Source organism: Anolis carolinensis, chromosome 1 (assembly GCF_035594765.1).
Source record: "Anolis carolinensis isolate JA03-04 chromosome 1, rAnoCar3.1.pri, whole genome shotgun sequence".
Lineage (NCBI taxonomy): Eukaryota > Metazoa > Chordata > Lepidosauria > Squamata > Dactyloidae > Anolis > Anolis carolinensis.
In genome coordinates, this window is record NC_085841.1 from 157151846 (window position 1) to 157169975 (window position 18130).

The 18130-nt window shown below is 45.0% G+C and overlaps 1 protein-coding gene across 3 annotated transcripts in view; it reads right to left on the minus strand.

Annotated features, from left to right (window-relative positions):
* The window catches only part of adgrf5 (adhesion G protein-coupled receptor F5), a 78934-nt gene that overhangs the window by 51135 nt on the left and 9669 nt on the right, over positions 1-18130 (minus strand). Inside the window, exons 2-3 of one of the 3 annotated variants that reach the window (XM_062957123.1) lie at positions 13431-13514; positions 7678-7804 (exon numbers count right to left, since the gene is read on the minus strand). In XM_062957123.1, coding sequence (XP_062813193.1) covers positions 7678-7779 — 102 coding nt within the window. In that variant the 5' untranslated portion in view covers positions 7780-7804; positions 13431-13514. Of the gene's footprint in view, positions 1-7677; positions 7805-13430; positions 13634-18130 lie in introns of those variants that run through there. The other 2 variants (XM_062957114.1, XM_062957128.1) reach the window with 2 other exon arrangements.

An 18130-nucleotide genomic window follows, 5' to 3' on the forward strand; every position in this document is an offset into this window, starting at 1 on the left:
GAAACGGGGGCCACTTTGCCAGAGAGTGTCCAGCCAAAGGGAAGCCCGCCGCTTGTCTGGCGGCGGCGTCCTCCACGGAGACGAAGACGTCTGAGGCGGCTGGCGCACAGCCGGCGGGGGAAGCCAGCGACCGGGCGTAGAGAGGCTCGCCAACCCGGTCAAAAACCCCACTCAAGAGCCGCCAACCGGGGTCCTATTTCTCCTAGTGGTCACCTTGTGGTCAGTGAAAAAAGGACCCGTCATGGTCCATGCCATGATAGACTCAGGAGCCACAAACAATTTCATTGATAGAGAGTATGCCGACTCTCTGGGATTACAATATCATGACTTCAAGAACGCCCGTGTGGTGCAAGCCATCGATGGCCGCCCCCTCAAGACAGGTCCAGTAAGCCAGTGGTCGGAACCCACCAGAATGTGGATAAGGGAACACATGGAAGAGATTTCCTTCTTTGTTACCGAGGTTCCCCACTTCCCTGTGATTTTGGGTATTCCATGGCTGACACTCCACGACCCAAGCATCTCCTGGTCCAACAGAGAACTGCAGTTTGCTTCAAAATATTGCCAAAACCATTGCCTTGTAGCCAAGGTCTGTCATGCCACAGACGCTGAACCCATCATCACCTTGCCCAAGAAGTACTCGGAATATTGGGATGTATTCAATGAAAAGGAAGCCGAGAGACTACCCCCACATAGACCTTATGACTGTGCCATTGACTTGGTGGAGGGGGCCCCGATCCCGCGAGGACACCTCTACTCCCTGACTGAACCAGAGCAAGAAGCTCTCAGGGAGTTCTTAGAGACAAACCTCCGCAAGGGGTTTATCAGACCCTCTCAATCCCCAGCCGCTTCCCCAGTGATGTTTGTAAAAAAGAAGTCAGGGGACCTACGCTTGGTGGTGGACTATAGAGCATTGAACAATATCACTAAGCGAAACCGGTATCCCCTGCCTTTGATCTCGGACCTCTTAGACCGGCTTCGAGGGGCTAAGGTTTACACCAAACTGGATCTTCGAGGAGCTTATAATCTAGTTCGCATCAGGGAAGGGGACGAGTGGAAGACTGCCTTCCAGACTAAATTCGGTTTATTCGAAACCCTGGTCATGAATTTCGGTTTATGTGGAGCTCCCGCAACGTTTCAACATTTTGTCAACGATATCTTTCAGGATTATCTAGACCGGTTCTTGATTATCTACCTGGACGATTTTTTGGTGTTTTCTAGATCACAATCAGAACATGAGAACCACGTTAGAATGGTGTTACAACGATTGCAGGATCATGGACTTTATGCCAAGCTGGAAAAATGCGCTTTTGATCTACAAGAGGTAGATTTCCTGGGATATCGTGTCTCGCCACTAGGGCTCACCATGGACCCGGCAAAGGTTGCAGCAGTATTGGAATGGCGGGCGCCAACCAACAAGAAAGAGGTGCAACGCTTCTTGGGGTTCGCGAACTACTACCGCAAGTTCATTCCAGACTTTGCCCGCTGGTCTGATCCAATCACCAGCTGCATCCGAGGGAAACAGCCTTTCCGCTGGACAGAGCAAGCAGAGAAAGGATTCCAACAACTAAAAAAATTATTCACGTCACAGCCAATCCTTCAGCACCCAGATCCTGAAACCCCTTTTGTCGTACAGGCAGACGCCTCCGATGTGGCAATTGGAGCGGTACTCTTGCAACCAGTGGGAGAACATCTTCACCCTTGTGCCTTTTACTCTCGCAAACTGACCGCCCCAGAGAGAAACTACACGATTTGGGAAAAGGAACTTTTGGCCATAAAGGCAGCCTTTGAAACTTGGAGACATTGGTTAGAAGGGGCCAAATTTCCCATTGAGGTCCACACTGATCATCGGAATCTAGAACATCTAAGAACTGCCCGCAAGCTAAATCAGAGACAACAACGCTGGGCTTTATTCTTTGAGCGTTTTGACTTCCAAATTCATTATGTAACCCCAGCCCAGACCAAGCAGGCAGATGCTCTGTCACGAAAACCAGAATATGCTGCAGGACGCAAAGAGACCTTTGAGTCCCAATTGCTGCAGCCCGAGAACTTTGCCACGCTCACAGTGGGAAACACCAAATCCACTCCAATTGAATCTACTCCCTCTACTCCAGGGCCCCTTTGTGCTCAGGAAATCAGGGCCAGTCAACAAGCAGATGCCTGGGCTCAGGACCAACTTCGCCAAGGACTACATTTTCCCTTCTCGCTTAAGGATGGTTTACTTTGCTATAGAAATCATGTCTACATCCCCCCGGGGCCGGGCAGGGAAAAGGCACTTCGTCTGTGTCACGACTGCAAGCCAGCAGGGCATTTCGGACTATTTAAAACCATGCATTTGATCCTAAGAGATTTCTGGTGGCCCAAGATCCGCAAGGATGTGGAAAAATATGTCAATTCCTGCCCAGTATGCCAGCGCTCTAAGACAAGACGGGAGAAGCCCTCAGGGCTTCTGCATCCCCTTCCTACTCCATCTCGCCCATGGGAAATAATCTCGGCGGATTTTATCACTGACCTACCACCTTCCTGTGGATTCACCACGATCCTAGTGGTGGTGGACCTTTTTACCAAGTTCGCCCATTTCATTCCCTGCGATGGCCTTCCCACGGCCAAAGAGACTGCAGATTTATTCCTTCAGCATGTTTTCAGATTGCATGGTTTGCCCAAAAGTTTGGTCACAGACCGTGGGTCTCAATTCACCTCTCGTTTCTGGAAAGCACTACAAAAACTATTGGGCATAAACTCTCGTTTATCTTCGGCTCACCATCCCCAAACGGATGGGCAAACTGAGCGCACCAATGCCACTCTGGAACAATACCTTCGCTGTTATGTAAACTACCAGCAGGACAATTGGGCTTCCCTATTACCGCTGTCGGAGTTTGCCTATAACAATGGTGTCCAGGCTTCAACTAAAGAAACCCCGTTCTTTGCAAACTACGGCTTCCATCCACGTTTCTTTCCTTCTATTGTTGAAACCTCAGAAGTTCCCGCAGCAGAAGACTGGCTGCAGGAACTCACAGCGGTGCAACAACTTTTGCTCCAGCAACTAGACCAAGCCAAGGAGGACTATAAACGCCACGCTGACAAACATCGCCAGCCGGGCCCCGAAATCAAGGTAGGAGACCGGGTTCTTCTGTCCACTCGCTTTTTGCCCTCCCATCGCCCTTGCCGGAAGTTAGATGCCCGCTTCATTGGTCCCTATCCGGTGGTGGCACAACTTAACCCCGTGACTTTCAAACTCCAACTCCCGCGCTCTATGCGCATTCATCCAGTGTTCCATCGCTCCCTGCTCCTTCCGGCGGATGGTGTGCGCCCTGATGCAGACCGGCCGGCCCCCCCTCCTGTTTTGGTGGATGGGGAGGAGGAGTTCGAGGTTCAGGACATTTTGGATTCTCGCTTTCACCGCCGCCGCCTGCAATATCTCATTGACTGGGTGGGTTTTGGCCCCGAGGAACGCTCATGGGAAGACGCTTCCACAGTCCATGCCCCCGATTTAACCCGCCGCTTCCATCAGACCTACCCCACCAAGCCGCGGCCTCGCGCCTCGGGGAGAGAGCCCTATTTTGAGAGGGGGCTTGAGGAGGGGGATAGTGTGATGACTCATGGGCCATGTAGTCCCGTTCCTAGTGCTGTTGTGACGGATGAAGAGGAAAACTTGGGTTTTACACCATTTCAGCCAGAAAGGGAACTTTCCCAGCCAGAATTGGAGCCCTTGCACCTGCAGGAGGTTTGTCCTCCAGAAATCTGCCAAACAAGCCCTGAGTCAAAATCTCCCCCATTTTCTCGCCGTAATTATTATCAGCAACAAAAAGGAGTTCAGCAGGCTAATCGCAGAAGCCTGAGAATCGCAGCAAAGCATTCAGATGATTAAGCCTGCTTCCATGAGAAATTTTAGGGAGTCATACATCTGGGCACAGAGATTGACTTTCGTTTCTGATTCCCCAGAGAAGTGTTCTTTGGTGGGAAAACGAGAACCTATTTAGGTTCCTTGCCCTTTAGGAATCTTGCGGAGTCAATTCGTCAGCTACTGGAGTAGTGTGTGTGGACAGCGCTACTCCCGCTTCCAAGCCTCGTTCCTGTTTCCAAGCCTCATTCCTGTTTCCAAGCCTCCGCTCCCAGCCTTGTTTACTCCCCGGATCTTGCCTTGCTTCCCGGACCTTGCCAAGTAATTACCACGGATCTTGTTCTTGCTCCTCGTTTCTTGTTGCCTTGTTTCAAGCCTTGTGTTCCAAGAATCAAGTTACTTCCTAGCCTTGCTCAAGTTTCATGGACTAAAGGACCTTGTCATCTCCCCTCACTTTGCTTGGCAAAGTGAGTGTTTCGGTTATTGGATTACAACTTTGGACCTTAATATTTCATACTGGACATTGTTACTTTGGACTAATTTTGACCTTCCCTGAAAGGTCTACTTCTGAACTATTTCCTACACTTGCTTTTATTAACTTTATATATTCCCTTAATAAAGATATTAGATAGATTCTGGCCTCTGTGTATGGTTATTGGTGCTCTGCAGCCTGGGTCGTGACAATCTCATTCTGGATGAGCGGGCAGACCTGGCATGCATAACTGAGACCTGGTTGGACGAGGCTGGGGGAGTTAACCTTACCCAGCTTTGTCCACCAGGATATACCGTGCAGCACCAACCAAGATCTGGAGGGAGGGGAGGAGGGGTTGCAGTGGTCTATAAGGAGTCCATCCCCCTGACCAGGTGCCCCATCCCTCAGTCTACCTTGTTTGAGTGTGCTCATCTGAGGGTAGGGAGCCGGGACAGTTTAGGGATTCTGCTAGTGTACCGACCACCCCGCTGCACTACAGTCTCCCTGCCTGAGTTAGCTGGGGTGGTCTCAGGCCTGGCTTTGGAGTCCCAACGGCTCATTGTGCTGGGGGACTTCAATATCCATGCCGAGGCCACTCCCTCCGGTGCAGCTCAGGACTTCATGGCCACCATGGCAACCATGGGGCTGTCCCAATTAGTATCTGGCCCTACCCACAGAGCGGGGCACACACTTGACTTGGTTTTCTGCCAGGGATGGGAGGAAGGTGGCGGTGTGGAGGAGCTCACCATCGCTCCGTTGCCATGGACCAACCATCACCTGATCAGGTTTAGACTCACTGCACCCCCCAACCTCCGCAGGGGTGGAGGACCTAAAATGGTCCGCCCCAGGAGGCTTATGGATCCGGATGGATTCCTGACGGCTCTTGGGGAATTCCCCGCCACCTCGGCTGGTGATTCTGTCGATGCTCTGGTCACCCTCTGGAACAAGGAGGCGGCTAGGGCAATAGACACGATCGCTCCAGAACGTCCCCTCTCGAGTACCCGAGCTAAACCATCTCCTTGGTTTACTGAGGAGTTGGCAGCGATGAAGCGAAAGAAGAGGGAGCTAGAGGGCGTGTGGCGTTCGGAGCCAAGCGGGCCAAACCGAACACGGCTGTGTTCCTATCTTAGGGCATATGCCGCGGCAATAGATGCTGCAAAGAACATTTTCTTTGCAGCTAATACTGCGTCGGCAAAGAACCGTCCGGCGGAGCTGTTCCGAGTTGTCAGAGGTTTGTTATATCCCGTCCCTCAAGACGGGATCCCTGACAACTCGGCAGCCCGCTGTGAAGCATTTGCTCGGTTCTTTGCGGACAAAGTCGCTTTGATCCGTTCTGGCTTTGACACCATATTAACGGCAGTCTCCGAGGATGTAACACGAGCACCTGCTTGTCCTATTTTGATGGATTCATTTCAATTGGTTCAGCCTGAGGACGTGGACAAGGTGCTTGGAGAGGTGAGGGCTACCACATGCATCCTAGACCCCTGCCCATCCTGGCTGGTGAGAGAAGCCAGAGGGGGATTGGCCGAGTGGGTGAAGGTGGTGGTGAATGCCTCCCTTCAGGAAGGCATATTTCCAGCGAGCCTGAAATTGGCTGTGATCAAACCGCTGTTGAAGAAGCCATCACTGGACCCCACTCAATTGGAGAACTTTCGGCCTATTTCCAATCTCCCCTTTTTGGGCAAGGTCATGGAATGTGTGGTGGCCGCACAACTCCAGGCATTCTTGGTAGACACCGATTTTCTGGATCCGGCACAGTTTGGCTTCAGGCCGGGGCATGGTACTGAGACAGCCTTGGTCGCCTTAGTCGATGATCTACGCCGGGAACTGGACAGGGGGAGTGTGTCCCTGCTGGTTCTGCTGGACCTCTCAGCGGCCTTCGATACCGTCGATCACGGTATCCTTCTGGGACGCCTCGCTGGGATGGGTCTCGGAGGTACTGTTCTGCAGTGGCTCCGGTCCTTCCTGGAGGGTCGGTCCCAGATGGTGTCATTGGGGGACACCTGCTCGGCCCCACAACCATTGACTTGTGGGGTCCCGCAGGGTTCAGTACTGTCCCCCATGTTGTTCAACATCTACATGAAGCCACTGGGAGAGATCATCCGGAGTTTCGGGGTCCGGTGTCATCTGTACGCAGATGTGTCCACTCCTTCCCACCTGTCACTAAGGAGGCTGTCCAGGTCCTGAACCGGTGTCTGGCTGCTGTGTCGGACTGGATGAGGGTGAACAAATTGAAACTGAATCCAGACAAGACAGAGGTCCTCCTGGTCAGTCGTAGGGCCGAACAGGGAATAGGGTTACAGCCTGTGCTGGACGGGGTCGCACTCCCCCTGAAGACACAGGTTCGCAGTCTGGGGGTCCTCCTGGACTCATCGCTGAGCCTGGAGCCCCAGGTCTCGGCGGTGGCCAGGGGAGCCTTCGCACAACTAAGACTTGTGCGTCAGCTGCGCCCGTTCCTTGGGAGGTCTGACTTGGCCACGGTGGTCCACGCTCTGGTTACAGCTCGTTTGGACTACTGCAACGCTCTCTACGTGGGGTTGCCTTTGAAGACGGCCCGGAAGCTCCAACTAGTACAACGGGCGGCAGCCAAATTAATAACTGGGGCAGCTTACAGGGAGCATACCACCCCCTTGTTAAGCCAGCTCCACTGGCTGCCGATATGCTACCGAGCCCAATTCAAAGTGCTGGTCTTGACCTATAAAGCCCTAAACGGTTCTGGCCCAATCTACTTGTCCGAACGTATCTCCTCCTATGAGCCAGGAAGATCTCTAAGGTCATCTGGAGAGGCCCTGCTCTCGGTCCCGCCTGCCTCACAGGCACGGCTGGTGGGGACGAGGGACAGGGCCTTCTCGGTGGTGGCTCCCCGGCTGTGGAACACCCTCCCCAGAGAAATACGGCACGCCCCAACCCTTCTGAGTTTTAGAAAAGCCCTGAAAACATGGCTATGTGCCCAGGCTTTCAAAGATTAAATGATAAAAGACGACCCTGGACTGATTTACGGCTACAGCACGAGGATTTTGGAGGAATGGATTTTAATCATATGTTTTATATTTTTCTATTGTTTAATTGTTTTATTGGATTTTCATTGCTGTTTTAATTATGTGCAGGCATTGAATTGTTGCCAATTTGTACGCCGCCCTGCGTCCCTTCGGGTGAGAACGGCGGGATATAAATGTTGTAAATAAATAAATAAATAAATAAATAAATTATAGCTTTGTGCCGGGTGCTGCAAAGCAATAGACTGCTGCTAGTGATTTCACTTCACTTTGCTATTATTGAAATCATAGAAAATAACTTCTAGAATTATAAGTAGTTAAAGTTATATACACTTTTAAGACACCCTGTATATATAATCAAAGTTACTCACAGATGAATGAGAGAGTGAGCCAAAACGGAAGTCCAGGGAACTCTGCAAAGACTTTCTGGCCATTGTGAGGCTCCAAAATATTGTTATCTGCCAGAATAACATTTTTGGTGTTTTGTTGCTACCAAATCTACACAAAAACAAACAATGACATTGTATTTATTTTAAAAGAAATAAACATTTTGTTTCTTCTGTAAAGTAGGTCATAGCAAAAGTAAACAAACTTAGGATTCCTCCTTCTGGGTCCCCCTTCCCAATGCGGGCTACTGGAAAGGTTTGGATTCATTGCTCCATTGTTTCCCAAGCTTCATCTATGCTGTCGAATTAATGCAGCTTGATGCCACTTTAATTGCCATGGTTCTATGCTAGGGAATCCTGGGAACTAGAATTGGATGAAGCCCCAATACTCTTTGGCAGAGAAAGCGGAAGACCTTGTGAAACAACAGCTCCCATGATTACACAGCACTGAGCCTGTCTACATACTTTGTGTAGCTTTCACTTAACTCACCTCTTCCTTGTAGTCTCTTGGTCATCTTGGTCAACCTTTCCTGCATCTTTCCCAGCTTTAGAATATACTTTTTAAGGTTAATGCATACCGAGGTGGAGAAAGAATGGCCTCCTGTGCTCCAAAATGTTTTGTTATTTACTGACTCCAAATGTATCGTAGAGAGTTTAAGGGGTAATTCCTACATAGCTCAGATTTTGGAGAGGCTCTTTTCCACAAAGAAGTGACCCTAAAGTCAACTACGGCTGGATTTACACTGCCATATATTCCAATTTCTGAATCCAGATTATCTGATTTGAACTGGATTATATGAGTCTACACTGCCATATAGTCCAGTTCAAAGCAGATAGTTTGGATTTTACATGGCAGTGTAGATGGGCCTCGATTATATGACAGTGTATATGGGGCCTATGGGTCACTTCCTGTTAGTTAAACAAGTTCCTCTGAGCCTAAAATGACACAGTGGGGATGTAAATATGGTGAAACTGCCCTTTCTTGGTATTGTCCTGTTATGATAGATTTTTTTAAAAGTGAGAGCTTTTGGGGCACTGAATTACAGCTCTGGAGGCAATGGATGACCTTGGGTAGGTCACACTCTCTCAACCTCAGAGGAAGGCAAAGATAAATCCTCATACATAAATCCTGCCAAGAAAACCCCATGGTAGGTTCACTTTTGGGTTGCTGTAAGTCAGTAATGACTTTAAGGCACATGAAAATGATAAACATGTGAGCAAAAGTAATCTGGTAGACATTTATTTATTTATTTATTTACAGCATTTATATTCCGCCCTTCTCACCCCGAAGGGGACTCAGGGCGGATCACATTACACATATAGGCAAACATTCAATGCCTTTTTAACATAGGACAAAGACAAACAACATAGCTCCGAGCAGGCCTCGAACTCATGACCTCCTGGTCAGAGTGATTGATTGCAGTTAATTGCAGTTGGTTTGCTGGTTTGCTCTCCCATCTGCGCCACAGCCCCGGGCCTTAACTATCATACTCAGATTTCTGGATGATATACCCCATACAAGAAAATTTAGCAAATAAGAAGTAAAGTCCTCTTACGGACTGAAAACTGGTTAAATATAAGGAAGAGGGAGCATTAATGTATGGACGGTGCTCACCCTGGAGTACTGTTTCTGTTGCATTGTGGACTGAGCTGGCATGACTCCATCACTGCCCTTCGGTGTTTTATTCCACCACCTCCCCCATGGTGCTTATCTCCATTGGCATAGTTTGAAAGGGAATTACACTTCACATTACACTGAGGCTGGGTCTATTTATTTATTTGCTCCATTTGTACCCCGCCTTTCTCCACTCCGAAGGGGACTCAAGGCGACTTACACAGGCACTGGTTTGTTCTGTGTGCCTTCAGAACACAGAACACATATCAGACATACGTTTAAAATATTAACAAATTAAAATTCATACAATAACATTAAAAACCTGACAATCAATTACAACTATGCAATAAATCCAGATTATCTGCTTTGAACTGGATTATATGGGAGTGTAGGCTCATATAATCCAGTTCAAAGATGCTAATGTGGATTGTATGCTTTGATAACTGGATTATATGACAGTGCACATCCAGTCTGAGATGTAGACTGGGAAGCAGAGGTCCCCCTGTTTTGAATCCAGTGCAGCTTTGGGAAAGGGATGCTGGAAGCTGCAGGGAGTGACTTCTGTTATTCAAGCCTGGCTGCCTCCCAGATGAAAGGCTCTCCGCCAATGTTTCCCAAGAGGAAACAGGTATTTTCCTGATAAGCCACAGTTCCTGTGGCTTGACCTGGCCGCCTTCCTGTGCTCCCGGAATGTTAACTATGCAAACCAAGTACAAGCAGATCCCATGTTACAAACATCTAAATTCACATACAACTCATAGTTAAGAATGGGGGTGAGACAACAAGAATTCCCCTTGGAAGGGAAATTTACTCCCGAAAGAGTTATCATACGGAAAAGATGATCTATCCACTTTTTTTTTGTTTGTTTGTGGCAGGAGCGACTTGAGAAACTTCAAGTCGCTTCTGGTGTGAGAGAGTAGGCCATTTGCAACGACGTTGCCCAGGGGACACCCGGATGTTTTGATGTTTTCCCATCCTTGTGGGAGGCTTCTCTCATGTTCCCGCATGGGGAGCTGGAGCTAACAGAGGGAGCTCATCCATGCTCTCCCCAGGTTGGATTCAAACTGGCAACCTTCAGGTCAGCAACCCAACCTTCAAACCAGAAGTCCGGCCGGCACAAGGGTTTAACCCCTTGCGCCACCAGGAGTTCCACTGAAGCTATCCACTGAAACTTTATCACCAATTCTTGTTTCCACAACAAGACAAATTCTTCTAAATCAAATTGTCCCAGGGCTAGAAAGTGAGGTGAAATTGTCTAAACAGGGGTAGAAACAGCAAAACAAACACCACATGGGTGTTAACCCTTCCCTCTGCTATCCAAGATAAGTATATGTATATATTTGGCTGGAGTTACACTTTTTAACATACCTATTCCGACTCACATACAAATTCAACTCAAGAACAAACCTACTGAACCTATCTATATAGTACTTCTACCCCAGTAGGTAAAGGTAAAGGTTTTTCCCTGACGTTAAGTCCAGTCATGTCTGACTCTGGGGGTTGGTGCTCATCTCCATTTCTAAGCCGAAGAGCCAGCGTTGTCCGTAGACACCTCCAAGATCATGTGGCCGGCATGACTGCATTGAGCGCCGTTACCTTCCCGCCGGAGCGGTACCTATTGATCTACTCACATTTGCATGTTTTCGAACTGCTAGGTTGGCAGGAGCTGGGGCTAACAGCGGGCGCTCATTCCGCTCCCGGGATTTGAACCTGGGACCTTTTGGTCCGCAAGTTTAGCAGCTCAGCGCTTTAACACACTGTGCCACCTGGGGCCTCCTTAACTGCACTTAAATTAGTCTGTCTGCTGAAAGAGTTTTCAAGATGCTTAGAATAAAGGAACTTAAGTCACACATAGAGTGAAACCATTGAAATCAGGTAGATTAAATTACCCATTATTGCTCTGACAAATAAATAACTGATATTTCTGATGACTAGGAAACATTACATTGCTGTCCCCCCAAGTTTTTTATGATATATTAAAAAACATCAACATTTTACAAATGTTCTAGACCATGTCATTTTTTAAAGCACTGAATTACAATGTTAGAGACAAGAGTTCAGATGCCGACTCGGTCATGGCAACCCTTTGGGCAAGTCACAATCTCTCAGCCTCAGAGGAAAGCAAAAGCAAATCCCCTCTGCATAATTCTTGCCAAGAAAACCCCATGATCAGTTCACCAAAGGGTTGCTATAAGTCAGAATTGACTTCAAGGCACATGACAACAACAAAAGTAAACAAAAGTAATCTGGTAGGCATTCACTATGGTACTGTTCCATGATCCGAGCAGAGGCCACTAAAGGGCGCTAGAGATAGAAGGATAGTTCATTTAATGGGGTTGGAGTATAGATTGACGGAGTAAAACAATTTCCCCCTGTTTTCCTGTTATTCCCCCACCCATGTCCCTGTTGTGGAAACAATCCTCATTTATAATATGGGAAATGGGGAGGGGGAATAACCAGCAAAAATGGGGGAAATAGTTTTCCTCCTTCAATTCCCCACAAAATGGACTGTCCTTCTCTCTAATGCCCCCTAATGGCCTCTGCCCAAATAATGGAACAGTACCATAACTACTTAGATTTGTAGAGGGCTTTTCATAAAGCCAAAACCCATGATTGAGACTTAAATTACCCACAATTACTGGGCTGCTGTGAGTTTTCCGGGATGTATGGCCATGTTCCTGAAGCATTCTCTCCTGACATTTTGCCCACATCAATGGGTTTATATATCTGTGGAAGGTCCAGGGTGGGAGAAGGAACTCTTGTCTGTTTGAGGCAAGTGTGAATGTTGCAATTGGCTAGTTTGATTAACATTGAAAAGCCTTGCAGCTTCAAAGCCTGGCTGCTTCCTGCCTGGGGGAATCCTTTGTTGGAAGGTGTTAGTTGGCCCTGATTGTTTCATGTCTGGAATTCCCCTTTTGTAGTGTTATTCTTTATTTACTGTCCTGATTTTAGAGGTTTTTAATACTGGTAACCAGATTTTGTTCATTTTCATGGTTTCCTCCTTTCTGTTGAAATTGTCCACATGCTTGTGGATTTCGGTGGCTTTTCTGTGTGGTCTGAAAGGCACTGCAAACTAAGTCAACCAGAGAAGTCAGCCATAGCCGAGCACTTGATGAACCAACCTGGACACAGCGTATTATTTGAAAACACAAAAATGTGGGACCTCTCTAACAACCACCATGTCAGACTATACAGAGAAGACATGAAACAATCAGCGCCAACTAGCACCTCCCAACAAAGGGTTCCCTCAGGCAGGAAGCAGCCAGGCTTTGAAGCTGCAATGCCATTCAATGTTAATCAGGCTGTCCAATTGCACTATTCCTACCTGCCTCAAACAGACAAGAGTTCTTTCTCCCACCCTGGACATTCTACAGATATATAAACCCCACTTCCCTAGTTTCCAACAGACCTCACAACCTCTAAGGATGCCTGCCATAGATGTAGGCAAAACTTCAGGAGATAATGCTTCTGGAACATGGCCATGCAGCCCAGGAAACTCACAGAAACCCAATGATTCCGGCCATGAAAGCCTTCAACAACATACTAACCACAATTACTTCGACAATCTTTAAGAATGAATAAATATTACCTTTGATGATATAAAGTCTGAAGGTATGTTAAAACATTTCATTTGTGTGTTTTTTCCATTTAAAAAATATGTGTATTAAAGAGCACTCAAAATCTACAAATAACAAATATCCTGGACCATGTTATATATATATTTTAAAAAAACACTTAGAAGCTAATTTTTTTTAGAAAAGTCAAATAAGTCCTACTCTTACATAGCACCATCAAAGTCAATTTTGCTCAGTGAGGAAAAGACACAAAACTACTGTGCTGCTTTTGCAATCCAGCTCCTCTTCTTAGGCATAGCATTAATGATATCAAATTACTGTGGGTGAACGCACTCCATGAAAAGTGTTTATAAAACTGCAGTCTCAATGGTATGTAGCAAAACCCCTGTAAGAAGAATGTGCTCATGCCGTGTTCATCTTTAAAAATACAACACTCAAGTACTCCCCTGATTGTTTGCAATTCCCCAAATATCAATCCTAACAAAATTACTTTAGACATTTATAATGTCCTTCCACACCTGCAAATGTGTGTTCCCGTGCTTCCTTACCTGATCAGTTTCCCCTGAGTGTAGCTTTCCCAGTAGGCTTGGGCATCACTTCTCTTGTGTGCTGCAACACTGCCTGTTTTGTGGCTGAATGAGAGGAAGTTGCACCAAATGAAACTGTAGTGGGGCGTTTCTGCTGAGACTAAATCAAAGGCTTGACTTCTAATTCATGAAACATGATGAGCTTCATTATCCAGATAAAGCACAGCGTGATTTTTAAAACAGAGTTATTTCCTGATACCATTTATACCAAATACCATCTTCCCGGCAATCTACCCAACATTTTCAATTCTTTTTCAATTGAATAGTCACAGAGTAGACTAACAAGTTCCACAGGCATTCGTGATGGAATAAGTATGTGTAATGTTTATTTCTCGCCACTTTAATAAGAAAATATTGAAATTGGGGAAACATTTAAGTACATGTTTTCTTTGTATCTTGTTTATTATTATACATAGAGTTTCTACCTGATTTTACTTCAGACAATCGAGCTATAGGAGCCCCTAGTGGTGCAGTGAGTTAAACCACTGAGCTGCAGAACTTGCTGACCGAAAGGTCAGCAGTTTGAATCCGGGAAACTGGGTGAGCTCCCACTGTTCGTCCCAGCTTCTGCTAACCTAGCAGTTTGAAAGTATAGGAGGGTACTCTGGCAGGAAGGTAACGGCGCTCCATGCAGTCATGCCAACTACATGAACTAGGAGAAGTCTACGGACAACACCGGCTTACAAATGGAGTTGAGCACCAACCCCCAGAGTTGGACACAACTAGACAATGTCAGGGGAAAACCTTTACCTTTTTTATCAAGCTATATGTTACATTTTTACTTGAAAAAAAATGTAATGTTCCATTATCCGGGTTGAGGTCAAAAGGGGCTGCTAGACAGGGAAGGATAGTCCTTCTCTTTTATGGGGGGGATTAAAGGATTAAACCATTTCACCCTGTTTTCCTGATATTCCCCCTACCCATGTCACCATCATGGAAACAACCCTCGTTTATGAAATAGAAAATGGGGAGGGGGAATAACCAACGAAAAAGAGCAAAATGGTTTTCCTCCTTCAACTCCGCCCCCCCCTCCCCATAAAATGGACTATCCTTCTCTCTCTACCGTCTCCTAGTGGCCTCCACACAGATAATGGAACAGTACCAAAACAATTAATATTTTTGTGACATTGATTATTAATTGTCTAAAACATTATAGAAACATTTGTTTACAACATTACTTTGAAAAATGCTATAAAGTACTGCTATTTGGAACGTGGAAGATAGAAAGGCGGGAAGCTTCAAAGAACCATCTTGGCCCCATCTACCCTGCCATATAATGCAATTTCAGAATGCAGATTAACTGCATTGAACTGGATTGTATGGAAAGTGTAAATTAATATAATCCAGTTCAATCTGCATTATAAGAAGCTACACTGACCATAGAATGCAGTTCAAACTGCATTAGATGGCAATGTAGATGGAGCCATTGTTACCCTTTCCTAAATTCATATAGCAGGATCATTATTTTATTCAACTTCTCATTTATTGGGAGGTTAGATTCAGATATACTATTAGGGATAATTCACAGCTAACTGAAGGGTGAGGTGGGGAGGGATACGTGAAGATGCCATATATGAAGGAATAAAAATGTGATCAAGATGCACAAACATGCTACTACTTCTAACTAGCATGAATGGTAAGAGTACCGCTTTTGAAATACAATCTGAGCAGTTATAGATGAAGCCCAGATTGAATAATCACTTATTATTATTATTATTATTATTATTATTATTATTATTATTATTATTAACGTTGAGGCTGGGTGGCCATCTGTCGGGGTGCTTTGCTTGTACTTTTGGTGCACAAAAGCAGAAGGGAGTTGGACTAAATAGCCCAAGGGGTCTCTTCCAACTCTCTTTATTATTTTTATTATGATTATTATTATTTGTTACCGTTTTATTTTTTTTCTTCAAAATAAGATGTGTGCAGTGTGCATAGGAATTTGTTCATAGTTTTAAAAAAACTATAGTCCAGTCCTTTACAGTCTGAGGGACAGTGAACTGTCCCCTTATTTTAAAAGTTTGGGGGCCCTGGTCTTTTTTTGGTACTGTTTCATTATCCGGGCAGAGGACACAAAGGGGGCACTAAAGAGAGAAGGATATTCCATTTTATAGGGGAGTGGAGTTGAAGGAAGAAAACAATCTCCCCCATTTTTGATGGTTATTCCTCCTCCCCACTTCCCATTTCACAAACGAGAGTTGTTTCCACGACGGGACATGGGTGCAGGAATAACGAAAATGGGAAAAAAATGGGTTTACTACTTCAACCCACCCTCCACCCCATAATATGGACTATCCTTCTCTCTCTAGCCCCCCCCCCCCCTAGTGGCCTCCACCCAGATAATGGAACAGTACTGTCTTTTTAAACTGGTTATCACTCTCTATGAGACATTTCTTCAAAGACAATTTGTTTTCTTTTATTAGAAAATGTGTGTTTTAAATTGGTTTAAATGCTTTTAATTATTCATTTTAAATAGTATTAGGCTCAATTCTATTTTAATGTTCACATTCCTTAGGTTTTATTGTATATTGTACTGTTTTTACCACTGTTCACCACTTTGAGTCCCTTTAGAGTGACCGTGGTTCACCCAAAGCTGCTACATATAGTCCATGACTTGTGATAAGAACCCAGCTTCCTTAAATCCAGTCTTGCAATTATAATTATTTCACTAAATAGTTCCAAATGCTATGGTCCACTATTACATTACTGGCATACTTTCTTTCCACTTCTCATATCTCAACAGGCAGCAAACTCTTCCACTTCTGATATATTATAAGGGAAATTTCAACACAGCAAAATTGAATGATGACACATCTAGTCTGCAATCCATGTATTATTGTCCACATTTATTATATGGTATTGGGCAGGAAAAATAAATTGTTGAACTTCTGCTACCTGATCAGACTGGCTTCTCATTTGCAATGAAATACCACCATGAAAATTTAAGAAATGCTTCCAGTGCATTTGATGGTTTTTCTGCAAGTGCAATCTTTTCCCATTTTCTACACCCCAGGTCAAACTCTTTCATCAGTGTGTCAGTATCTTGAAGGCATTCATTGTAAAGTTCAAGTTGGATTTGAAATGGCCACAATTGATTGGGGGGGGGGGGGGGGAGACTTGCAGTTCCTAAACTACTTCCCTGTGCCTTGTAAACGTTTCTTGACGCTGACTGCAGAAAAAGTCCAGAAATGGGATGTACACATTTAGCGTATAATATTCCATTGGTGTTGGTGAGGTAGCCTGAATGTTAATTTTACAAGTTTGCCTTGAACAGATGTGAGGAATCCTAACTTCACAATTGATCTTGCTCTGTCAAAGATTTCCTGAAATTATTCCATAGATTCTGTACGCATCTCCCTGACCTTTTCTAAGAGACTGTCGACAAGTTGCAGACTACAGAAAATGTCCATATCTACTTTTGTAATGTTTTGCTAAGCTGAAAGGTTGATGACAGAAGCTTTCTTAGGATGTGTATGGTTACTACAAATTCAGCATTTAGAACAGCTAAAAGAAGGTGTCCAGCTTGGGAAGAAGTCTCACTGTTGTATAAAGGACACTCTTTTAGTTCTTCAAGTGTTCTCACCACCACACTGTACAATTCAATAAAATGTAAAACTGCATCATATTGCTCAACCCAACAGATTTCACAAAGCAGCAACAGGTTGTTTCTTCTTGATTCAGGGAAACAGTCAGTCTTATGTATTTTTCTTCAACAGTTCCAGTCCAATGGATGATTCTCTGAAGAAATTGCACACATATGATATTGTTCCTTGGCAGTTTTTGACAGATGGAATGCTGCAAGTCTTTGCTAAGCACTGCAGTGGATGTAGAAAAGCCTGCCTGTCTTAGGTGAACTAGTGATAAATACCTCAGTTTCCAGTTTCCTCAGTTACTCTTTCCTTTCCAGCCAATCTTCCCCAAATACATGTAAAAGGGGCCTGATCAGTTCTTATGGCAGATTTTTTTAATAGTTCCCATCTTTGTTTCTCAAATTTTGAAACAGGTCCATGGGATGAAAAGCGTTGGGGACTCCTCTGTGATACTGTTTTTATTGTGCTATTATTTATTGCTCTAGAAAATGACCAACACAAAAAGGCTATCGAGTAGACAGCATGTCAGACTTAATGTTTACAATAACCTTTAAGAAACAAAAGCTTTTCCAAAGTAATCAGTAATGGGAGAGTTTGTGAAATATAGAGAATACAGCAACTTAATAAAAATAGCAACAGCAAGCAGTAAAGAGCCAGCTTTGTACTGATAAGGATTTGGCAGTTTAAAGAGGTCACACTATTGAAGTAATTACAAATGAAAACAAGTGCATAATGTTTACAATCAAAATATGCAAAAATGCAAAAAAACCTAGATAAAATAAATTTCTCTTGACCCAAAATTAACTGTACATTGATATGTTGAAACATCAAAATACCTGAAGTTAACATCTAGTTTAAATCACATCCTTTAATAAATCAAGCCTCAAACTAAAATTCAAATTCTTTCGTAAAACCAGATGAGTCCAAATTAAAATTTCAGTTTCAATGAAACATTAAATTCAAGTTCAAAGTCTGATCCAAATTATCATTCAGATGCCTTTTTGGGAAGAGTTTCCTCAGTTTTTTTCCTTTCACCATTTTTTTTCTTTTCTGCACCAATATTAACTAGTG